The 19,060-nt window shown below is 40.8% G+C and overlaps 2 protein-coding genes across 2 annotated transcripts in view; both read left to right on the plus strand.

Annotated features, from left to right (window-relative positions):
* The window catches only part of LOC309493706 (polymeric immunoglobulin receptor-like), a 184,608-nt gene that overhangs the window by 40,499 nt on the left and 125,049 nt on the right, over positions 1-19,060 (plus strand). The window lies entirely within an intron of this gene.
* On the plus strand, positions 922-14,873 carry LOC309493726 (B-cell receptor CD22-like). The gene is made up of 11 exons (XM_082162939.1): positions 922-1,286; positions 1,391-1,738; positions 1,837-2,085; positions 2,970-3,221; positions 3,640-3,894; positions 4,304-4,385; positions 12,815-12,860; positions 13,014-13,094; positions 13,253-13,312; positions 13,497-13,556; positions 14,555-14,873. Exons 1-11 carry the CDS (start codon positions 1,244-1,246, stop codon positions 14,573-14,575), a joined length of 1,497 nt encoding a protein of 498 aa, XP_082019065.1. The 5' UTR covers positions 922-1,243; the 3' UTR covers positions 14,576-14,873.

A 19,060-nucleotide genomic window follows, 5' to 3' on the forward strand; every position in this document is an offset into this window, starting at 1 on the left:
TGGCCTGTATTGTCGGTGAGTACAGCAATATAGCATATTTTACACTGTTTTAACATGTATTCAATATTGCCTACATTTAAACTCATTGAACAAACATTTTAGAAGTAAAAAGGAAACATTTAAACATTCAGGTAGCCTAATTCAAGTGTGATCAACCAGTCGGTTATCCAATCTCCACCGGATCAGCGCTGGTTCTCGTGCCGGAGACGGACTCACGCTCTGTGGGTGAACTTCTAACTTCAGACCGCCGTCCTGCGTTTCACTCATAGCCGAAAGATACTGCGAGCGACTGACTCCATAACCTGCCAATAAACAAACAGTGCACAGTTCTGAGGACATTTTATCATCCACATTAATTACTGTATATTCATTATCATTAGGAATAAAGTTGTGTTTTTTTTAAGCAAAGCGTTTCAATCACGCGTAAAGACAGGCACGACTGTCGTTCAGGTGTCGAATTACGCCTCTGTATGTTGTTTTGCATTAAATAAAATGATTTAAAGCACAGTAATGATTTTATAGATAAAATAAAACATACACAAACCTGGATTTCACAGAGGAAATGCACCAAGGGTGGGGGAGGGGTGCATTGTTTTAATTGAGTAAACTTACTCAATTTATTAAAAGTGTGTTAAATATACTAATAATATTAATTTTAATTAAGTAATATTTTTGTTTCTTGAAACAGATCAGTTTAATTCTCCATCCTCAAATATTTTTGATATAAATTTCACAAATATATTAAGTGTATTATAAATAAATAATTTGTTAATCAAATACTAAATTCTTTTAGTAAAAAAACTTAACTGTAAACTTATCTTAACTGTTGGATTTTTAGTCAGTTATTTTAGTATGTTTAACTCAAACAATCAAGTAAACGAAGTTAATAAAGTTAAATATTACTGTAATATTATGGTACGGTACTGTACTATTATTTAGAGTGTAGAAGCACCACAATTTTTAATTTGTGTCTTCTGTTAGTTACATAGCGACTGCTGAACAGACTTGTAGACAAGTGGTCAAGTGCAAAGACCGCAAGTGTGGGTATTTGGACAAGACAGATCTCTCCCACTGTAGACTTTACTGAACCACGGCCCCCAACACATATATCTGATAAAACTTTTAATGCAATGAGAATATGAAAAACTAAATGTGTAACAATGAGACCAAAACGACAAGACATTAAGTTGAAAAATAAGCCACTGTACATTTGTTGTAGGTGTTGAGAGTAACATCACTCAGAATGGCTCCTCCTCTTCCTCTGATCGTTCTTCTGATGGTTCATGGTTAGTCAATGCAACACTTCAGAAACACTCAAGATAAATTTTATACTGCAATTTTATATGCACAAGCTGCTGCTAAATTGTTCGAGATGAATTCTGTGTTTCAGGGGTTTCTAGTGATGATTGGAGTGTGAGTTACAGTCCTTCACACATCTGTGCACTAAAGGACTCAACAGTGATAATGAGATGCACTTATACATACCCTACTGGACATCAGGTCAAGAATGTGTTCTGGACCAAAACAGAGGTAAAAGATAATGGAGAACATCCAGATCTGTCTGAGGACCCTGAATACAGTCAGCGGCTTCAGTATCTGGGAGATAAACAGCAGTACTGCAACATCAGACTACATCATGTGACACTGAAGGATTCACACATGTACTATTTCAGATTCATCACTGATAAACCTGATGGAAAATGGACTGGTGAATCAGGTGTAACTCTTACTGTCACAGGTGACTTTGATGAGGTTTATCTCTTCTTCTGTGCATTATGTTGAATAATAATCAGTGTATGACAGCAGCACTAGATATAATGTCTGTGTTGTGTTCAGATCTTCAGGTGGAGTCTCCTGAGAGAGTGACAGAGGGAGATTCAGTCAATCTGAGATGTAAAAGCAGCTGCGCTCTGACTGACAGAGCAACATTCATCTGGTACAGAAACTCACAGCCATTAACTGAGAGAAGAGACAGAAACAATGAACTCCTGCTGCAGTCAGTCAGAAGAGAGGATTCAGGCAGATATAGCTGTGCTGTAGACGGACACACTCACATTTCTCCTGAGGTTCAGCTCAATGTCATGTGTGAGTACTGCCAGAGTTCTGTCACTTCTGTTTGGGTTACATCTTGTGTTGGTGACAGAGCTCTGGCATTCCCGGTCTGTCATGCGTTGGGTATAGTCTGGTTTGTTGTGAGTACATGGCTTGTCATGTATTTCCTTGTGCCATGTGCTCTCCTGTCAATTGTCTGGCCCCTCCCATCTTGTTACCTGATTATTGATTCATTTGCCCCACCTGCCTTTCTCGTTACCCTCTTTTGTTTGCTTCCTATTTAGTCTCCCTGTGTTTGCAGTCCTGTGTTGGTTTGTTGTCTAACCCCTGATTTCCACCAACTGTGGAACGGCGGCGGAGTCAATAGGTTTCCATTAAAGCCAATGTGTGTATTTTCACTGACTGCGGAACGGCTGCGTTCCAACTCCGGAGATCCGCAGCCCTCCGGAGCAGATACGCAGAGCTTCTATTTTTGCTGGATGCCGGAGAGCTCCGCAGCAATTCAGCAATTATATTGCGTGATCATACGTGAATTCACGAGATCTCGTGGGTCCTCGTGACTTCAGCTGTTAGTCATAGCCACAGCCGTTGCGCAACAAATCCGGACCTGGTGGGTATTGAAGGACAGCGGAGCACGGAGCCGACATGCAGCCGTTCCGCAGTTGGTGGAAATCCGGGGTCAGTTCCCTTGTGTTTCCTGTTTCTGCTGATGCCTGTTTTCTCCCATGGGGAGTTTTTGTTTGTAGTGTTTTTTTTTTGTTTTTTTTATAAATACCCATTTGTTTTCTGCACTTGAGTCCTTGCTCCTTTCACCAACCCAGTCTGTGACAAGTACAGATTGACTTTTTGTTCTTTTTAAAACTAGGAGATTGAGTTTGAAGTGGATGATTTAGGGTTTTAATTTTTGTCCTTTTTAGACCCTCCCAGGAGCGTCTCAGTGTCCATCAGTCCATCTGGTGTAATAGTGGAGGGAGATTCAGTGACTCTGAACTGCATCAGTGACTCAAACCCTCCTGCAGAAATCAGATGGATTAAAAGGAGAACAATTATAGGATCTGGAAGAATCTACAGCATCTCAAAGATCAGCTCTGATGACAGTGGAAAATACAAGTGCAAGTCCATCAATAAACATGGAGAGAAATACTCTGCTGTGACTTTAAACGTCATGTGTGAGTTAATGATGGTTCGGTAACTGTTGTATAAATAGAGCTGTGTTTTCCCGAAGCATTGTGAGTCTGAAGATCTGTTCTTGTTCACACTGAAACAAAAGTTTGTGCTTCTGGTACCAGAGTAACAGAGTTATTTCTTCTTTTCTGTAAGCACCACCTATTTTCAGTGTTTGAATTTGCATTTCATTCAGCCCATCTGCCTTTTTTTCCACATCAGTATTAAAAGACATTTTGCATGCAAAATGAGACTGAATTTTCATGCATAAGATTTGTGTTGGATTTAACAGGCCTAAAGTCAATCGTAGAGACCATTGGTACCAGTGATTTATACAATCTACCTAGGCTTACAATGCTTTGGGGAAAACAGCCTAGAACCAAAAAAAAAAAAAAGATTATACAATTTTGTTTTCTGTGTTAGATCCTCCCAGGAGAGTCTCAGTGTCCATCAGTCCATCTGGTGTAATAGTGGAGGGATATTCAGTGACTCTGAACTGCATCAGTGACTCAAACCCTCCTGCAGAAATCAGCTGGATTAAAGGAGGAACGATTGTAGGATCTGGAAGAATCTTCAACATCTCAAAGATCAGCTCTGATGACAGTGGAGAATACAAGTGCAAGTCCATCAATGAACATGGAGAGAAATACTCTGATACTGTGACTTTAAACGTCATGTGTGAGTTAATAATCACCTACACAATGTTCAAAAACTTTAAAATCATAATTTTCTTATATGTTGTGAATGTTCATTTTTGTCTTTAGACCGTCCTAGAAACATCTCAGTGTTGATAAGTGGATCTGGTGTAAGTGGATCAGTGACTCTGAACTGCATCAGTGACTCAAACCCTCCTGCTCTGAACTTCAGCTGGTTTAAGGAGAATGAAACCTCAGCTGTTGGATCTGGACAGAGTTTCAGTGCACTACAGAGTGGACGCTTCTACTGTCAGGCTCACAATCAACATGGATCTCAGAGATCAGACGCTGTAACTGTCACTGTTAAAGGTAGAGCGGCTCATATTACTTACATTACTCTTTCTAAAGTGAAGCAAATGAATCTATTCAGACGTTTTACTCTTTTGTCTCAGTTGCAGGACGTCTGGTGATATTATACATATCCATTGGAGGGGTTTGTGGAGCTGCAGTGATCATTACGATGTTAGTGATTTGGTAAGATGTGTGTCTGTGGTACTCTGCAGTGTGTGTGAATGAATGACTGAATAAGAAAGTTGTGAATTCAGTGAGACGTCATGAACTAATACAATAATAAAATGGAGATTAAATAGCTTGTTCCTGTCACCACCACACAAAGCACAGTTTTTATGGTGACAGTCCATCATAAATATGAAGATTATCAGATGTATTGTATCTTCTTATATAAAGATGAAGATTGACATTTTGTTAATTAAAAAATAAGCACTTTGTTTATGTTAAAAACATATTTTAGAAGGGCCTCATTAACTAATTTTCCCTGGGACCCACACACTTAAAGGGGACCTATTGTGCAAAATTCACTTTTGCATGCTGTTTGGACATAAATGTGTGTTGGCAGTGTGTACACAACCACCCAATAGTGATAAAAATCCACTCACTCCTTTCTTATTAATCCCCATAAATCATCAGCAGTGTCTCCCAACGACCTGTTTTCAGAATGCGGCTTTAGTGACGTCACTACAGCACAGGCCCCGCCCACGAGTGTTGACAGGCACTGCCGTTTCAACACGGACCTGCCCTGATCGAGTTCACAGCGAGTTGGACACATCCACCATTGCTGCACTGACGAGAATGTCTCCCAAGCGTTGTAGGTGTTGTGTGGCTGGATGTATTAATCCACATAGCTCTCTCAATTTACTCCCAAAATCTGAGGCAGCCGCTGAAGACGAGGTGGAATTATTTTGTTTTCAAAGAAAATGCTCCCTCAACACTACCGAAATTAATTTATGTACTTACGCACTTCTTATACTGTGTTTACTCAGCTCTTTCTGCGATTTTTCTGGAGTAAAACTGACGCTTCATCTTTTGTGTGATGTACAATAAACTTTATTAAACTCATCAGTATATTTTTGATCATCATTCGGACCTGGTCCGAAACAGCAGACTTGTAGGCTATTAATAGTGGATACATACAAGCAGATGACAAATACGTTATAAACGTAATTAAACTAAACTATACCTGTTCCATCTCCATACAGCACTATGACTCTGTAGGCATTATTCTCCGACTCTGGGGGCATTATTCTCCGACTCTGGGTCGAAATGAACACCGTTACTGAGAGTTTCTGATATTATCATCATTCCGTGAGATGAAATTGTCCTGAGAGACTGAGCGTGAGCTCATGAAGCTCCACCCCCTGTGTCGTGCAGCAGCAGCTTATTTGCATTTAAAGGGCACACACTAAAACAGCGCGTTTTTCTGAGCACCAAAAAGTGACAATTTAAACATGCTGTAAAAAATGATCTGTTGGGTATTTTGAGCTAAAACTTCACATACACACTCTGGGGACATCAGAGACTTATTTTACATCTTGTGAAAAAGACATAATGTTGTTATATAGTAATTTGCCAAAAGGTGTCACTGTTGTATTGCCATCTAGTGTGTCACTACAGTTGTGTTATTCATTCTTCTTCGTTGTTTTTCCTGCTTTGTTGGATATAATAAAAAAGCATGTGAAACTTAAATACGTTATGGGTCCAGATCTTCGCTAAAGCAAAGAAGAGGTACTTTTACACAGGGGTCCTATCTTGCACCCAGCGCAATTGACTTTGTACACCGACGCATGTATCATTCCTATTTTGCACCCGCGCAAAGCGGACTTTTCCCTCCACAGAAGCACGTCGGTTAACTAAGAAATACACCTGCGCTCCCGGAGGCGGTTCAGCGCAAAGAGGAGGCGTGTTCCAGCGCAAACGTTCCTTCATGCTATTTTGCAGGTTTAAAAAACAATTGCGCAACAATTAAAGTCAGTGGCGTGTTGCGCATGTTATTCATATGCTATTTTAAGGGCGCATGCTTGGCCATAATCAATGTAGCGTGTGCACAACACGCACTTTGATTCTCTCATCTACACAGAAGCAGCAGTTTTCATTTTTGCAAATCATACATTATTACGATAGATAGATAGATAGATTGAAAGATAGATAGACATAGATAGACAGACAATTTATTATAAAAGCATACATCTAACTTACACATTTACCCAAATGATCATACGCCTGTTTAACCGAAGTTAATTTGGGTGGGTTTCTCCATCCCTAATGTCCCTGACGAGAACGTCGGTCTCCTCGGCTGTGAACCGCTCCTGGCGCGCTTCTGGCAAATCCGCCGTTATAATAGGAATCCGCTTTAGAACAAGCGCGCCTGCTCTTAAAGGGAATGTGATATGTCGCTCTGATTGGTTTATTTCACGTTACGCCCAAACCACACCTATGAATAATGAAGCTACTTCAGACCAACCCCTTTTAGATTTGCGCCGGCCGCAAGAGGCATTTATCCCGCCGGGAAAATAGCAACAGCGCCGGAGATCCGCCCACAAAGTTACTTGCGATCAGGGGCGGACTTTACCATTAGGCAAAGGTCGGCAATTGCCTTGGGCCCCGAGCTACCTTGGGGCCCCCAAAATGCCCTATTAAATGCTTAATTAAAAAAAAAAAAAAAAAAAAAAAAATTATATATTTCTAAAACACCATTTGCGAAAAATGTTATCAAAGCATTAGTGTCGCAGGAGGGGGCCCCCCGCCTCACTACATTGGACTATTCCATTATCTCACTTACTGCGCATCTGCGAAAGTGACAAGGCTGTGCCAAAAAACTGACGGAGAAAAAGAAGTGAGTGACAGAGTAAAAATGATGCGAAGCTAGCTACCCAAGCGGTGCTGAAAAAAGGAGGAAGCGGGAGGAAAGCAAAAAGTCTGTAAAGGTGCGCGGCGCAAAAGATAAACAACACGCAGTAACAGGAGGACTGGGAAATAGGCTACACAAACAGAGCAAGACGAGTCTAAACGCGAAAATGTAAAGTTTCGAAGTTACCCAAGCGGCTCAAATAAAAGAAATAAGTGAAAAGACGCTGATAAGTATTTGGGAACGCTGCCAAAGATGACAAACTTTTTTACGGCTACTGTTAGATACAGATCAGGAACAACAACGTCCAACCCCGCGTCCAACGCACAGAAAAATCGTGCAGAGGACACGGAGATCGACAGACAAAACTGAGCAGTTTAACGTTACTTATGAATCATGATATTGAAAAAAATCTCAGCTCTCTCAGATTCTGTCAATTCTATTACGAAATTCAAACAATAAATACCGTTTTGTCGTTTTAATGTGACATTCCTATAGCGATACAGTAAAGATACAGTATAACTTACCGAAATGTATATTCCTCATTCATAATATCGATCAATAAGTGTTTTTCAACCGCGGAAAGAGGTAAAACAGCTGGAGAACAATCGTCACATAACATTTACCTCAGGAAAGCCATTTAATTGGCTAGAAAAAAAAGAGCTATAGAGAGTATTTGGCTAAATATGTGTACTATATTACTTATTTTAACCTTAAATTATACCATCTGATAGGGCTATTTTTCTTGAGAAAAAGTAATGCATATCTTGTGAAACTTTACCTAATATTTATCCAAATGAGTCAATATTGAATCAAATCACAAGAATTGAATCGAAATGGTGAAATTTGTCAAGCAAAAAAAAAAAAAAAAAAGAAAGAAAGAAAAAAAAAGAAAAGAAAACATAGCTTACCAGAAATTGTACCATGTAAACATTGTAACATGTTTCTGTTTAGGAGTAAAGAAGTGTAGCCTATGCAGGGTTTAAAGGGGATGTTTTTTTTCTCCTCTCTAACCTTTACTTCCCCGTAGATTAGCTTTACCTGCCTATCCACCATTCAGTCGGTAGGCCTACATATTTTTTCGTTCTCTTTTAAAGATTGGATGTGGAGGGGCCCATAGCCTACCTTCGCCTTGGGCCCCCGATTTGCTAAATCCGCCACTGCTTGCGATTTGCGCTTGACACTTGCGTTTCAGACCGTTAAAATAGGGCCCAGGTTCTTTTTGTGTGTGTGTGAAATAGACAGTGTTGTGGAACTCACAATGGAGGATAAACTGTTTATTGAAAAGCTGAGTGGGCCAGAGAACTGGGCAACGTGGAAATTTCAAATGGAACATTTCATGAAAGCTAAAGGACTATGGGGCATGGTGATGGAGACTGACAATGTGGCAGGAGGAGCAAATGCACAGGCAAGAGCAGAATTTGAAAAACAGAAAGAAAAGGTGTTGTCTGTGTTGGTGCTGAATGTGAGTACGCCCCAGTTGTACCTGATAACAAGCTGTAAGACCCCTAAGGAAGCGTGGGACACGCTAAAAGGACATTTTGAGAGAGACACTCTTGCAAACAAACTGTTTCTGAAGAAAAAATACTTCAGATGTGAAATGAAGGAAGGAGAAAACATAACTGAACATTTGAAACGAATGAAGGAGTTAACTGACCAGCTAGGGGCAATAGGTACGGTGATTGAAGAGGAGGACCAGATTGTAACACTACTGGGTAGCTTGCCACCAAGCTATGCTACAATTGTCACTGCACTGGAAAATAAGTTGGACAGTTTAACGCTGCAGTTTGTTCAGCAAGCATTGATAAATGAAGAACAAAAGCGAGTGTCTGCTGATGGTAACTATGGCGGTGCTATGTCCAGTGGTGCTGCGTCCGGTGGCGCGTCAGCGATGTCAACACAAGTTTGTAGTGATATGCAGGCTAACACCAAGGCAGTGAGAGCAGACAGATCGTGGAGATGTTACAAGTGTGGGAAAGAAGGACATATCAAGTGTGACTGTCCAAATAAGAAAAAAACAGACTAAAACACACAAAAATGTAACATGTGAACATGATGAAGACTCATCTGAAAGTGCCTTCGTCGCCAGAGAGGATAAGATGGATAAGGATAAGGATAAGATGACACAACAGGTCGAGTGGTTAATCGACTCTGGAGCCTCAAAGCACATGACGTGTCATGAAGAAACTCTTCAAGACTACCAGCAATTTCCAAAAGCACAGTCTGTGAAACTTGGTGATGGCAGAGTGGTTGACGCTCTAGGACTTGGTAACGTTAAACTAAGAATGACATTAAAAATCAGTGATGTAAAAAAATGTCACAATGTTTGATGTGCTGTATGTTCCCAAGTTATCCGGGAATCTTTTCTCAGTGGGAGCTGCTGTAAAAAAAGGAAATGCGGTGCAGTTCAAGAAGTCTCGCTGTTACATCCGTGATAAAAATGGAAATCTCAGAGGAATGGGAACACAAAGATCTGATGGATTGTATCAGCTGGATGACGAGGGAAGTTCGCCCGTCTGTCACTGTGCGTCAAGTGCATTAATGGCAGCCAGTTTGTGGCACCAGCGACTGGGTCACACCACTAAGTTGAAGGAACTTAAAAAACTGGTGAATGGAGTGGACCTTCCTGCTGAGAAAGAAGTTCCCTTCTGTGAAGCATGTGTGGAAGGCAAGCTGTCTAGGAAGCCACATAAGCCAGTGGGAGAGATCCGTTCCAAACATAAACTACAGTTGGTTCATAGTGACGTCTGTGGTCCCATGCAGACTGAATCTGTAGGTGGATCAAAGTACTTTGTGACTTTTATTGATGACTATTCTAGATGTTGCAAGGTATACTTTATGAAACAGAAGAGTGAAGTTCTTTGCAAATTCAAGGAATTTGAGAACATTATCCAATGAGTGCGGACTGAAAATAGCAAGACTCAGAACGGATAATGGTGGGGAATACACATCCAAAGAATTTCAAGAATACTTGAAGGCTCAAGGTATCCACCATGAGACAACTGTACCTCACACACCTCAGCAAAATGGTGTTGCAGAAAGAAAAAATAGGACATTAATTGAAGCAGCGAGAACCATGCTCTCTCACGCTAAATTACCAAAGTCGTACTGGGCAGAGGCTGTACTAGCGACCGCAGCTTACATACAGAACAGACTCCCCACATCTGTACTAAAACAAGTGATGCCCTATCAGAGATGGTGCGGCAAACAGCCAAATGTGAGTCACATGAAAGTGTTTGGTTGCGTACAGTAGCTTATGCACATGTCCCAGACACTGAAAGAAGAAAACTGGACAAGAAGGCTGTGAAGCTTCATTTTGTGGGATATGCCAACAATGCCAAGGGCTATCGCTTGTTCGATGAAGAGAAAAAGAGGATTCTAATTCGTCGGGATGTGATCTTCAACGAGTCAGACTTTGACTTGAAACAAGAAGTTGACATTTCTTGTTCGGAGAACGAAGTTATTGTGAAAACTGACGAGAGAACACCAGTCGATGCTACTGTCGATGAAACTGCTAGAGAAGGTGGCAGAGTCAGAAAACCAGCTAAGAGATATGGTTATGATGAGTTTGCCGACCTGGTTACTGTGGATCATTATGCAAGTATTTGTTGTGTTGCAGAATCAAGCACACTGAAAGAGGCATTGATGAGTCCTAATGCAAAAGAATGGCAGGAGGCGGCTGACTTGGAATATGAATCACTGCTGGAAAATAAGACGTGGGATTTAGTGAAATTGCCAAAGGATCGGAAGGCCATAGGATCGAGATGGGTGTTTAAAGTCAAGCATCATAGTGACGGACGAGTGGAGAGATACAAGTGCAGACTTGTTGCTAAGAGTTACTCACATAAGTATGGTGCCGACTACGATGAAACTTTTTCACCTGTGGTACGTTTTAGCTCAATTCGTACGTTGCTGTCCTTCGCTGTCCAGAATAACATGCATGTGCATCAGATGGATGTGGTAACCGCATTTCTAAATGGACACCTGGATGAGGAAATATACAGTATATGGAGCAACCAGAGGGATACATCAGACCAGGGGAGGAAAGTTTGGTGTGCAAGCTGAAGAAGTCAATATATGGACTGAAGCAGTCCCCTCGCTGCTGGAGTAAAACTTTCACAGAGTTCATGAAGAACATTGGCTTCAAACAGAGTACATCAGACCCGTGTGTGTTCGTGAGATCTTGACAGGAGCTGGAGATATTAGCTGTGTATGTTGATGATCTAATTCTGATCACAGAGTCCATGGAAGAGCTGAAACTCGCTCTTAAGAAGCGCTACAAGATGAAGGACATGAGAGAACTGTCCTATATCTTGGGGATCTCTGTCATCCAAGACAAAGAAAAAAAACTGTGTGTTCCTTCATCAGCAGCATTACATTGAAGCCATTCTTCAAAAGTATGGTATGCATGAGGCAAATCCCGTTGCAACTCCAGCTGATGTAAATGTAAAGCTAAAAAGGAACGATGGTGTCAGCAAGCCTGTGAACCAAGTACTTACCAGTCTATGGTAGGTAGCCTACTGTATGCTGCGATGGCCACACGACCCAACATAGCACAAGCAGTGAGCGTTGTGTCAAAGTTCAATGCAAATCCAAGTGTTGCACATCTGACTGCGGTGAAGAGAATTCTACGGTACTTGAAGGGAACACTGAAACTCACTCTCAAGTATGAGCGGTCAGAGTCTGGAACTTTGGTCGGTTTCTCAGATGCTGACTGGGCTGGAGACCAGGACGATCGTCGCTCTACAACCGGTAATGTGTTCTTACTGGGTGGAGGAGCGGTGAGTTGGCTCAGCAAGAAACAGTCAACTGTTGCTCTTTCAACATCAGAGGCTGAGTATGTTGCACTTAGCCAAGCAGCTCAGGAATGTGTCTGGCTAAGACGACTACTAAGTGATCTTGGAATGGATGCTACTCCTGTGGTGATCCTGGAGGACAACCAAGGAGCAATAGCAATCTCAAAGAATCCAGTTGATCATTCAAGAGCCAAGCACATTGACATTCGCTACCATTACATTCGTGAATGTGTGCAGAATGGATAAATACAACTGCAGTATTGTCCCACAGATGACATGAAGGCAGATATCTTGACCAAGCCATTGGTGAGACAGAAGTTTGAGTATCTTAGAAGTGAGATTGGACTCTGTTTCATTTAATTCTCTTTAGTCTGATCTTAAATGCCTAAACTGTGTTTAGTGTTAAATATGTTATGGGTGTAAAACGATTAACATGGGAAAATGTACTAAGAATGTTTTGTGTGTGTGTGTGTTAACATAAAATACTAAGACATGGCTTAGTCCTATTGTAAAATTAAGTGGGAGTGTTGTTATATAGTAATTTGCCAATAGGTGTCACTGTTGTATTGCCATCTGGTGTGTCACTACAGTTCTGTTATTCATTCTTCTTCGTTGTTTTTCCTGCTTTGTTGGATATAATAAAAAAGCATGTGAAACTTCAATACATAATAGGTCCCCTCTAATGTAGGTTCGTCTCTGGTCGTGATGAACATGAACTTAAGGCAAAATTTCCCATTCTTTCTTTCCACACTGACAGCTACTCAGTTAGTTATTGAATAATGAAATCTGATGCTCACATCATTACTCCGTAAATCCTGAAGATAGACCAGATTTCATCACATTCAAAGTGGCAGTGCCACGTCCTATAGAGAAATACCTTTAGTTAAAATCATATCTGTGTATTAAACATCAAATTATTTCTGAATCTGATTGGTTGTAATTGTGTCAAATCACTGTCTTTAAAGGGGAACCAGGAGGATGAAAAAGAGAAATGACACACAGGGATCTCAGGTGAGAATAATTATCAGAAGTTTACTGATCAGGGAAATTATTTGGTCTAAATGATTGAAAGTCTGAATGTAGCAGTGACTTTTTCTAGTGAGTTGTTTATAGACATTATTTATTTTCTCTTTATTCTGTTTTTTTTTTTCTTTAATGGCAAAGATGAATCATTCCACACCTGATCATGACAGACACAACGCTTATGATGTTGAATTGAGTGATCCTGTGTATGAGAATGTAATGGTAAGTGTTGTAATTGTTTCCTTCAGAAGACTAAACTCTCTTCACCTTTAGCCAAAAGGAATTAAACGCACAATGTCAGTGTGCACATCCCGTATTGATTAAGTATACGGGAATTTAAATAACACACTCCTGTTTTCACTTTGTTTTCATTCATACAGACTGCTCAACTTGATGACTGTAAACCCGAACTGGACTCGTCTCTGTATGAAAATCTTCTAGTAAGTAAGAATACCCACTAGATTGAGACAAAACCCAATCTATTAGCCTTTACTCTTGACACATGTTGTTGATGATTTTATTTAAAAGCAGTGTGTGAACAGTGTGTGAACATATCTATATTGACTAAGTATATGGAGATTTAAATAACACACTCCTGGTTTTACTTTGTCTTCATTCATAAAGGCTGCTCAACTTGATGATTGTAAACCCGAACTGGACTCGCCTCTGTATGAAAATCTTCCAGTAAGTAAGAATACCCACTAGATAGAGACAAAACCCAATCTATTAGCCTTTACTCTTGACTAGGGTTGGGTATCGAGAACCGGTTCCATTTTAGAACCGGTAACAAATTTCCAAAAACCGGGTATTCGATAAGACGCACGCATTACGATTCCTCTTATCGATTCCTGACTATCCGTTATTTCAAATGTAGGCGCGCGGCAAGCAAGCACGTTCAAAATAGAAGCGACATGGGCCGTGGGCGCGACGAGCATGCGGTGCGTGGCGATCGTTTTTGCAGGCGCGCCTATGCCTCGGCGAGATGAAAACATCTCAACTTTTCAGAATGGCGCAAGCGGTGCGCAGGTCAAGTGACAAAAAACAACCGACCTTTCTGTAACATCAAAAGATCGGCTGAACAGCTGATCATAGCTGAACAGGGCGGGTTTTTATTTCTCATCTCCATAAATATATCTAGTAGCCTAGTAAATGGTTGGTTGCATAGCAACTAATTAATTCAGTGTCTCATAAATACTTGTTTAATGAATGAATGATTCACCGTTTTTGAACGAATCTCTCGAGTCTTCTTCAATAAATAATTCAAAAAAAAAAAACAGTCGATTTTTGCCACCTACTGCTGGAGTAATAATGTAATCAACACCTTTATATGAAGAGACTCCTTTCACTTTAGCCATTTTATTGGTTATTGCTTAAAATTGGCAAGAATAAAAGGTAGAAATATTTATTCTTCAATTATTTGCCCTTTTTTCTCCCTCCAAAAAATATTGGAATCGGAAACAAGAATCGATAAGAACCGGATTCGATAAGCAGAATCGGAATCGCTAAAACTTAAACGATACCCAACCCTACTCTTGACACATGTTGTTGATGCTTTTATTTAAATATTTAAATATGAATGTTTTCTCTTTCTTTCTTTCTTTCTTTCTTTCTTTCTTTCTTTCTTTCTTTCTTTCTTTCTTTCTTTCTTTCTTTCTTTCTTTCTTTCTTTCTTTCTTTTTCAGCCTAACAAGAAGAGGCTGTAGTGTTTTGGACACAGTAAATATTACAGCCTTTATGCATCTCTTTGTGGGAGGAGCCCTGAATGATTGACAGGAGTGCCATGATGACGTGTGACTGAAGTAATCAGGCGATCATTTTATAGATGGATGTGTGATAATGAAATAAATGGTTTACAAATTATGTAAAAGTGTGTAATCACTATAGTGTGTTTTTCTGTATGCTTTTTTTATGATGTATATGAAGCTTACTTCATTGAGATTATTAATGTTTTAAAACTTGAGTATCCATATTGTTCATGTTTCCAATAAAAGTTAGAAAACAGTAAGGCTCTAGTTGTAAAATTCCACACTTTTCTGACATTCAATAAATTAGAATAACAGCATAACAAATATTAAAGGCCATTACACTTAGAGATTGCTAGAGAGAGAAAAAATAGATTGAACTAGATAAGATTATTAATACAAGGATTACTGCACAAAATTACATTCGCAAACTTGCTGTTGTTCGGAACAACATTCCTATACAAAAGTCCTAAATATAGCCTATAGCAACATACATTTCAACTGGAAGTTAGTTCATATTCCTTCTACGATGATGAAAACAGAGCCGTTAAATATGAGAGTTGTGATCTCGCCGCCACGCGGTCACGTGGTTCATGTATCTCTACATCAGGGGTCGGGAACCTTTTTATTTAGAAGAGCCAAACAAACAAAATATTTAGAGAAATTTTTCAAAAGAGCCATAGCAAAGTTTATACTTGTGTATTAAAATACATTTGCGAATTTATATGTAATAACAAATGCAGTAATACGCATTTGCAGTTTTTTTTTTTTTTTTACTCCGTTACACCCAAGCTAAGGCTACTACACACAGTACATAAAAAACACTATATTTTGTTCACTGACATAGTGCTGGTTTCTAGCACTCACATCATAAACAAGTGTTTAAAGGGGAACTTGGCAACTATTTGAACTTAATAAATCCGTTTAGAAATCATTTGGATGGTTGAATAACCTGTTCTGGTGAGAATGGTGACTTTCCCCGCACCCCCCAGCGTTCCCTGACAGAAAACCAACCTTGCAACATGGGGACAAACGTCCTGGTAAGTTGGACATAGGAAGTCTCGTGAGAAGCGAGAACGAGCGAGAAACACAAAATGCTTTACGGCAATTCCTAGGGGTGTAACGATACCCTCATGTCACGATTCGATGCATATCACGATACTGAACTCACGATACGATATTATTGCGATACTCCAAGACATATGTAAAAAAATTTACTGTTTATTAAAATCCTTAATTTGATATTACATTGTGGGTGTAAATGAATAGGCTTGGACTTGGTGCTGAAACCCAATGCACAGGACAATAGTGAGACCAGAATAAAAATATTGATGATTCTGAAGCTGAAAATACAGAATTATTTTAGATGAATATGCTTGCACTCTTTCACAGACTAGATATATTTAAAATAATGTAGTGTTTACTGGTAACATAAGACATTTGGCATTACCAGGACCCACAAATATTCCCCCATTGCATTATTATTAGGGCTGGGGGAATTAACGCGTTAATCTTTGCGATGTTTAACGCGTTAAAAAAAAATAACGCAATTGACGCAGCACTTTTTTTTTTTGCCTCGTTTTAATGATTTCCTGTTGCGTCTGCTATTAAAAAGGCCGAAATATGCCGTCCCGCCCCTCCATGTTCGGCGGTCAGGTTTCATTCTCGGGCAGCTTTCATGAGCGGGTCTTTTCCGCTCGGTATGTGCGTCGCGCTCTGTGCTCCGCGCGCACGCGCGCGCGCGTGAGTGTGTGTGTGTGTGTGTGTCGGTCGGTCGGCGCGCTCTGTGCTCCGCGCGCGCGCGTGCGTGTGTGTGTGTGTGTGTGTGTGTGTGTGTCGGCTCGCTCTGTCGTTAATGGCCCAAAGGCTTCAATCATGTACTAAGCACTGGAAAAGTAAAGTCCACTCAAGTAACGTGAAATTTCTCTGTTGACTTCTGTTTGCTGAGCTGGTATAGCCATGCTGGGCAACAATGGTAAAATGACCTGCTCTGATCACATGCTCTGGTAATAATAGCTTTGTAGGACTATATTTTGTTTTAATAATTAATAAAATAATAATAATAATAATAATCTGTTAAATTGATTATGTTGATTGATTATTGAAAAATAATAATATATTGATATATTGATGTTTAATATTTTAATATAGGGCTATTTTCTGTTCCCTTTTTTTCCTGTGTTGTTTAATTAGGTGATTCTAAGTTTAAATATTGATGATTACAAGCTTGGGGGAAGCGCAATTAATTGCAATTAATTACAGAAATTGTGCAATTAATTAGTAATTTTTTTTTAATCGATTCCCAGCCCTAATTATTATACATTATATTTAGTAGTTTAATGTAGTACTAAGACTAAAACTCGAAACTTGAAATTTTTCTCACACTTTTTGGGTGAAATATACACAATACATATTGTCACCATCCACGATACATATTGTTGCATTTTTGTATTGCGATATATTGTGACACGATATATTGTTACACCCCTAGCAATTCCACATAAACACACACGCCATATGATTCTGTATATGATGTATTACCCACCTTGGTAGACATACCTCCAGACGATAAAGTTGGCCGGCTCCCATAATAACAAATGCACATGAGCAGCGGTAGAAAGGGGGAGGAGGGTGCCGCAAGTGAATTTCTTTTACTACAGTGTTGTGAAATATACGGCCCAAAGCTGTAGGGGGAGCTCGTTGAGAAAACACGCGACATCAAAAGTGCAAATCATCGAAGAAATGGCTAGAGTTGCCTTGTTCCCCTTTAACAAGAAGTTTATTGCACCCTACTTACATTAATGAGATTTCTGTTGCTGCATCACTTTGCTGAGTGCTTTGTAGTTGGGGTCGTAACTGGTGAGATTCAGCTTCATACAGGCATTCAGGCTTTCATCCGTTAACCTTGAGCGCAGGTTGTTTTTGATGTTGTTCATATGTGAGAAGGACTGCTCGCATGTGTATGTTGAGCCAAACATCGTCAGCACAGTAACACTGACACGATGCATTGTGCTGAAAGTGGCTGGAAGTTCGTTCCAGGTTTTCAGGATGAGATTGTCTTCGCGTTGGAGTTTTCTCATATCTGCCCACTCATGTTGCTTTGTTAGTTCTACCCGCTGACGAGCGAGGCTTTCCAGTTCGGAATTCAAAGTTACAAATTTTGACACCCACATGTCACAGGCCGGGGTGGCCCTCCCTCCCCTGCTGAGCGTACCACCTCGAGGAGTTACCCAGAGACACGACAGACCAAACAAGATAATTATCAAAAACTTATATTTTATTTAGTTAAAACCAGTCCAATCTCAACTTAAAATCTACCGACTGATCCACCTCTCTCTCTTCCACCAGGTTGCAGGGGAGGTTCACCCGACGGTTCCTCTCGACCAGAGGTAAGTAATGAAGCAGGCACTGGTAAGGTTTCGCCCCACGGTCCCTCTTCAGCCAGACATAAGTAATGGGGCGGACGCTGATAAGGATTCACACGACGACTCTTCTTCGGTTGGAGGTAATTGATGGCACAGGCACTGGCAAGGGTTTCACAAAGCAACTCCTCTTCGGTGGGAGGTAAGTAACGCACAGGCACTGGCGGGAGTTCGCACAACAGTTCCTCTTCGGCTGGAGGTAAGTAATGGCCCGGACACTGACAGGGGTTTCGCACAGCAGTTCCTCTTCGACTGGAGGTAAGTAATGACACAGGCACTGGCAGGGGTTTCACACAGCAGTTCCTCTTCAGCTGGAGGTAAGTAATGACCCAGGCGCTGGAAAGAGTTTCGCACGGCAGCTCCTCTTCAGCCAGAACGTGAGTACTGGAGCAAGCGCTGGTAGGGAATTGACAACAAAGGAAGGGGTTACTCTTCGCACAGGACAGCATCAATCATTTGAGTGTCACCTCTCTTGGGATAGGGGGAAGGGTCGGGCAGGGAATCATCGGTAGTACTCCAATATTCCGTCACGGAGGGCCAGCAGGGGACTCTCTCATTCCTTCCACAGGCCAGTAGCAACAGTGTTCGATGACAGGGGACAATTTCTCTATGTGCACAGAACAATCACGATGAATAGAAGACTTGACAATCAACAACTGAATCTTCTTACCACGAAGCAGCGATGGCAGTATTTAATGGCAGAGGACGGTTTCTCTATATTCACAGAACCACAGAGGTGGGTACAGGTTTCAATAGTCCTCAGCTGAGCCTTCTCCCCAGCAGCAACAGCATCCAATGGCAGAGGACAGTTTCTCTATGTTCACAGAACAATCATTGGTGAATAGAAGACGTAACACTGAATCTTCTTACCACAGGGAGCAGCGATGACGGTATTCAATGGCAGGGGGCGGTTTCTCTATGTTCACAGAACAGAAATGGTAAGTGCAGATTTCAACAGTCCTCAGCTGAGCCTTCTCCCCAGCAGCAACAGCATCCAATGGCAGAGGACAGTTTCTCTATGTTC

Source organism: Leuciscus leuciscus (genome assembly GCF_965113295.1).
Source record: "Leuciscus leuciscus genome assembly, chromosome: 3".
Lineage (NCBI taxonomy): Eukaryota > Metazoa > Chordata > Actinopteri > Cypriniformes > Leuciscidae > Leuciscus > Leuciscus leuciscus.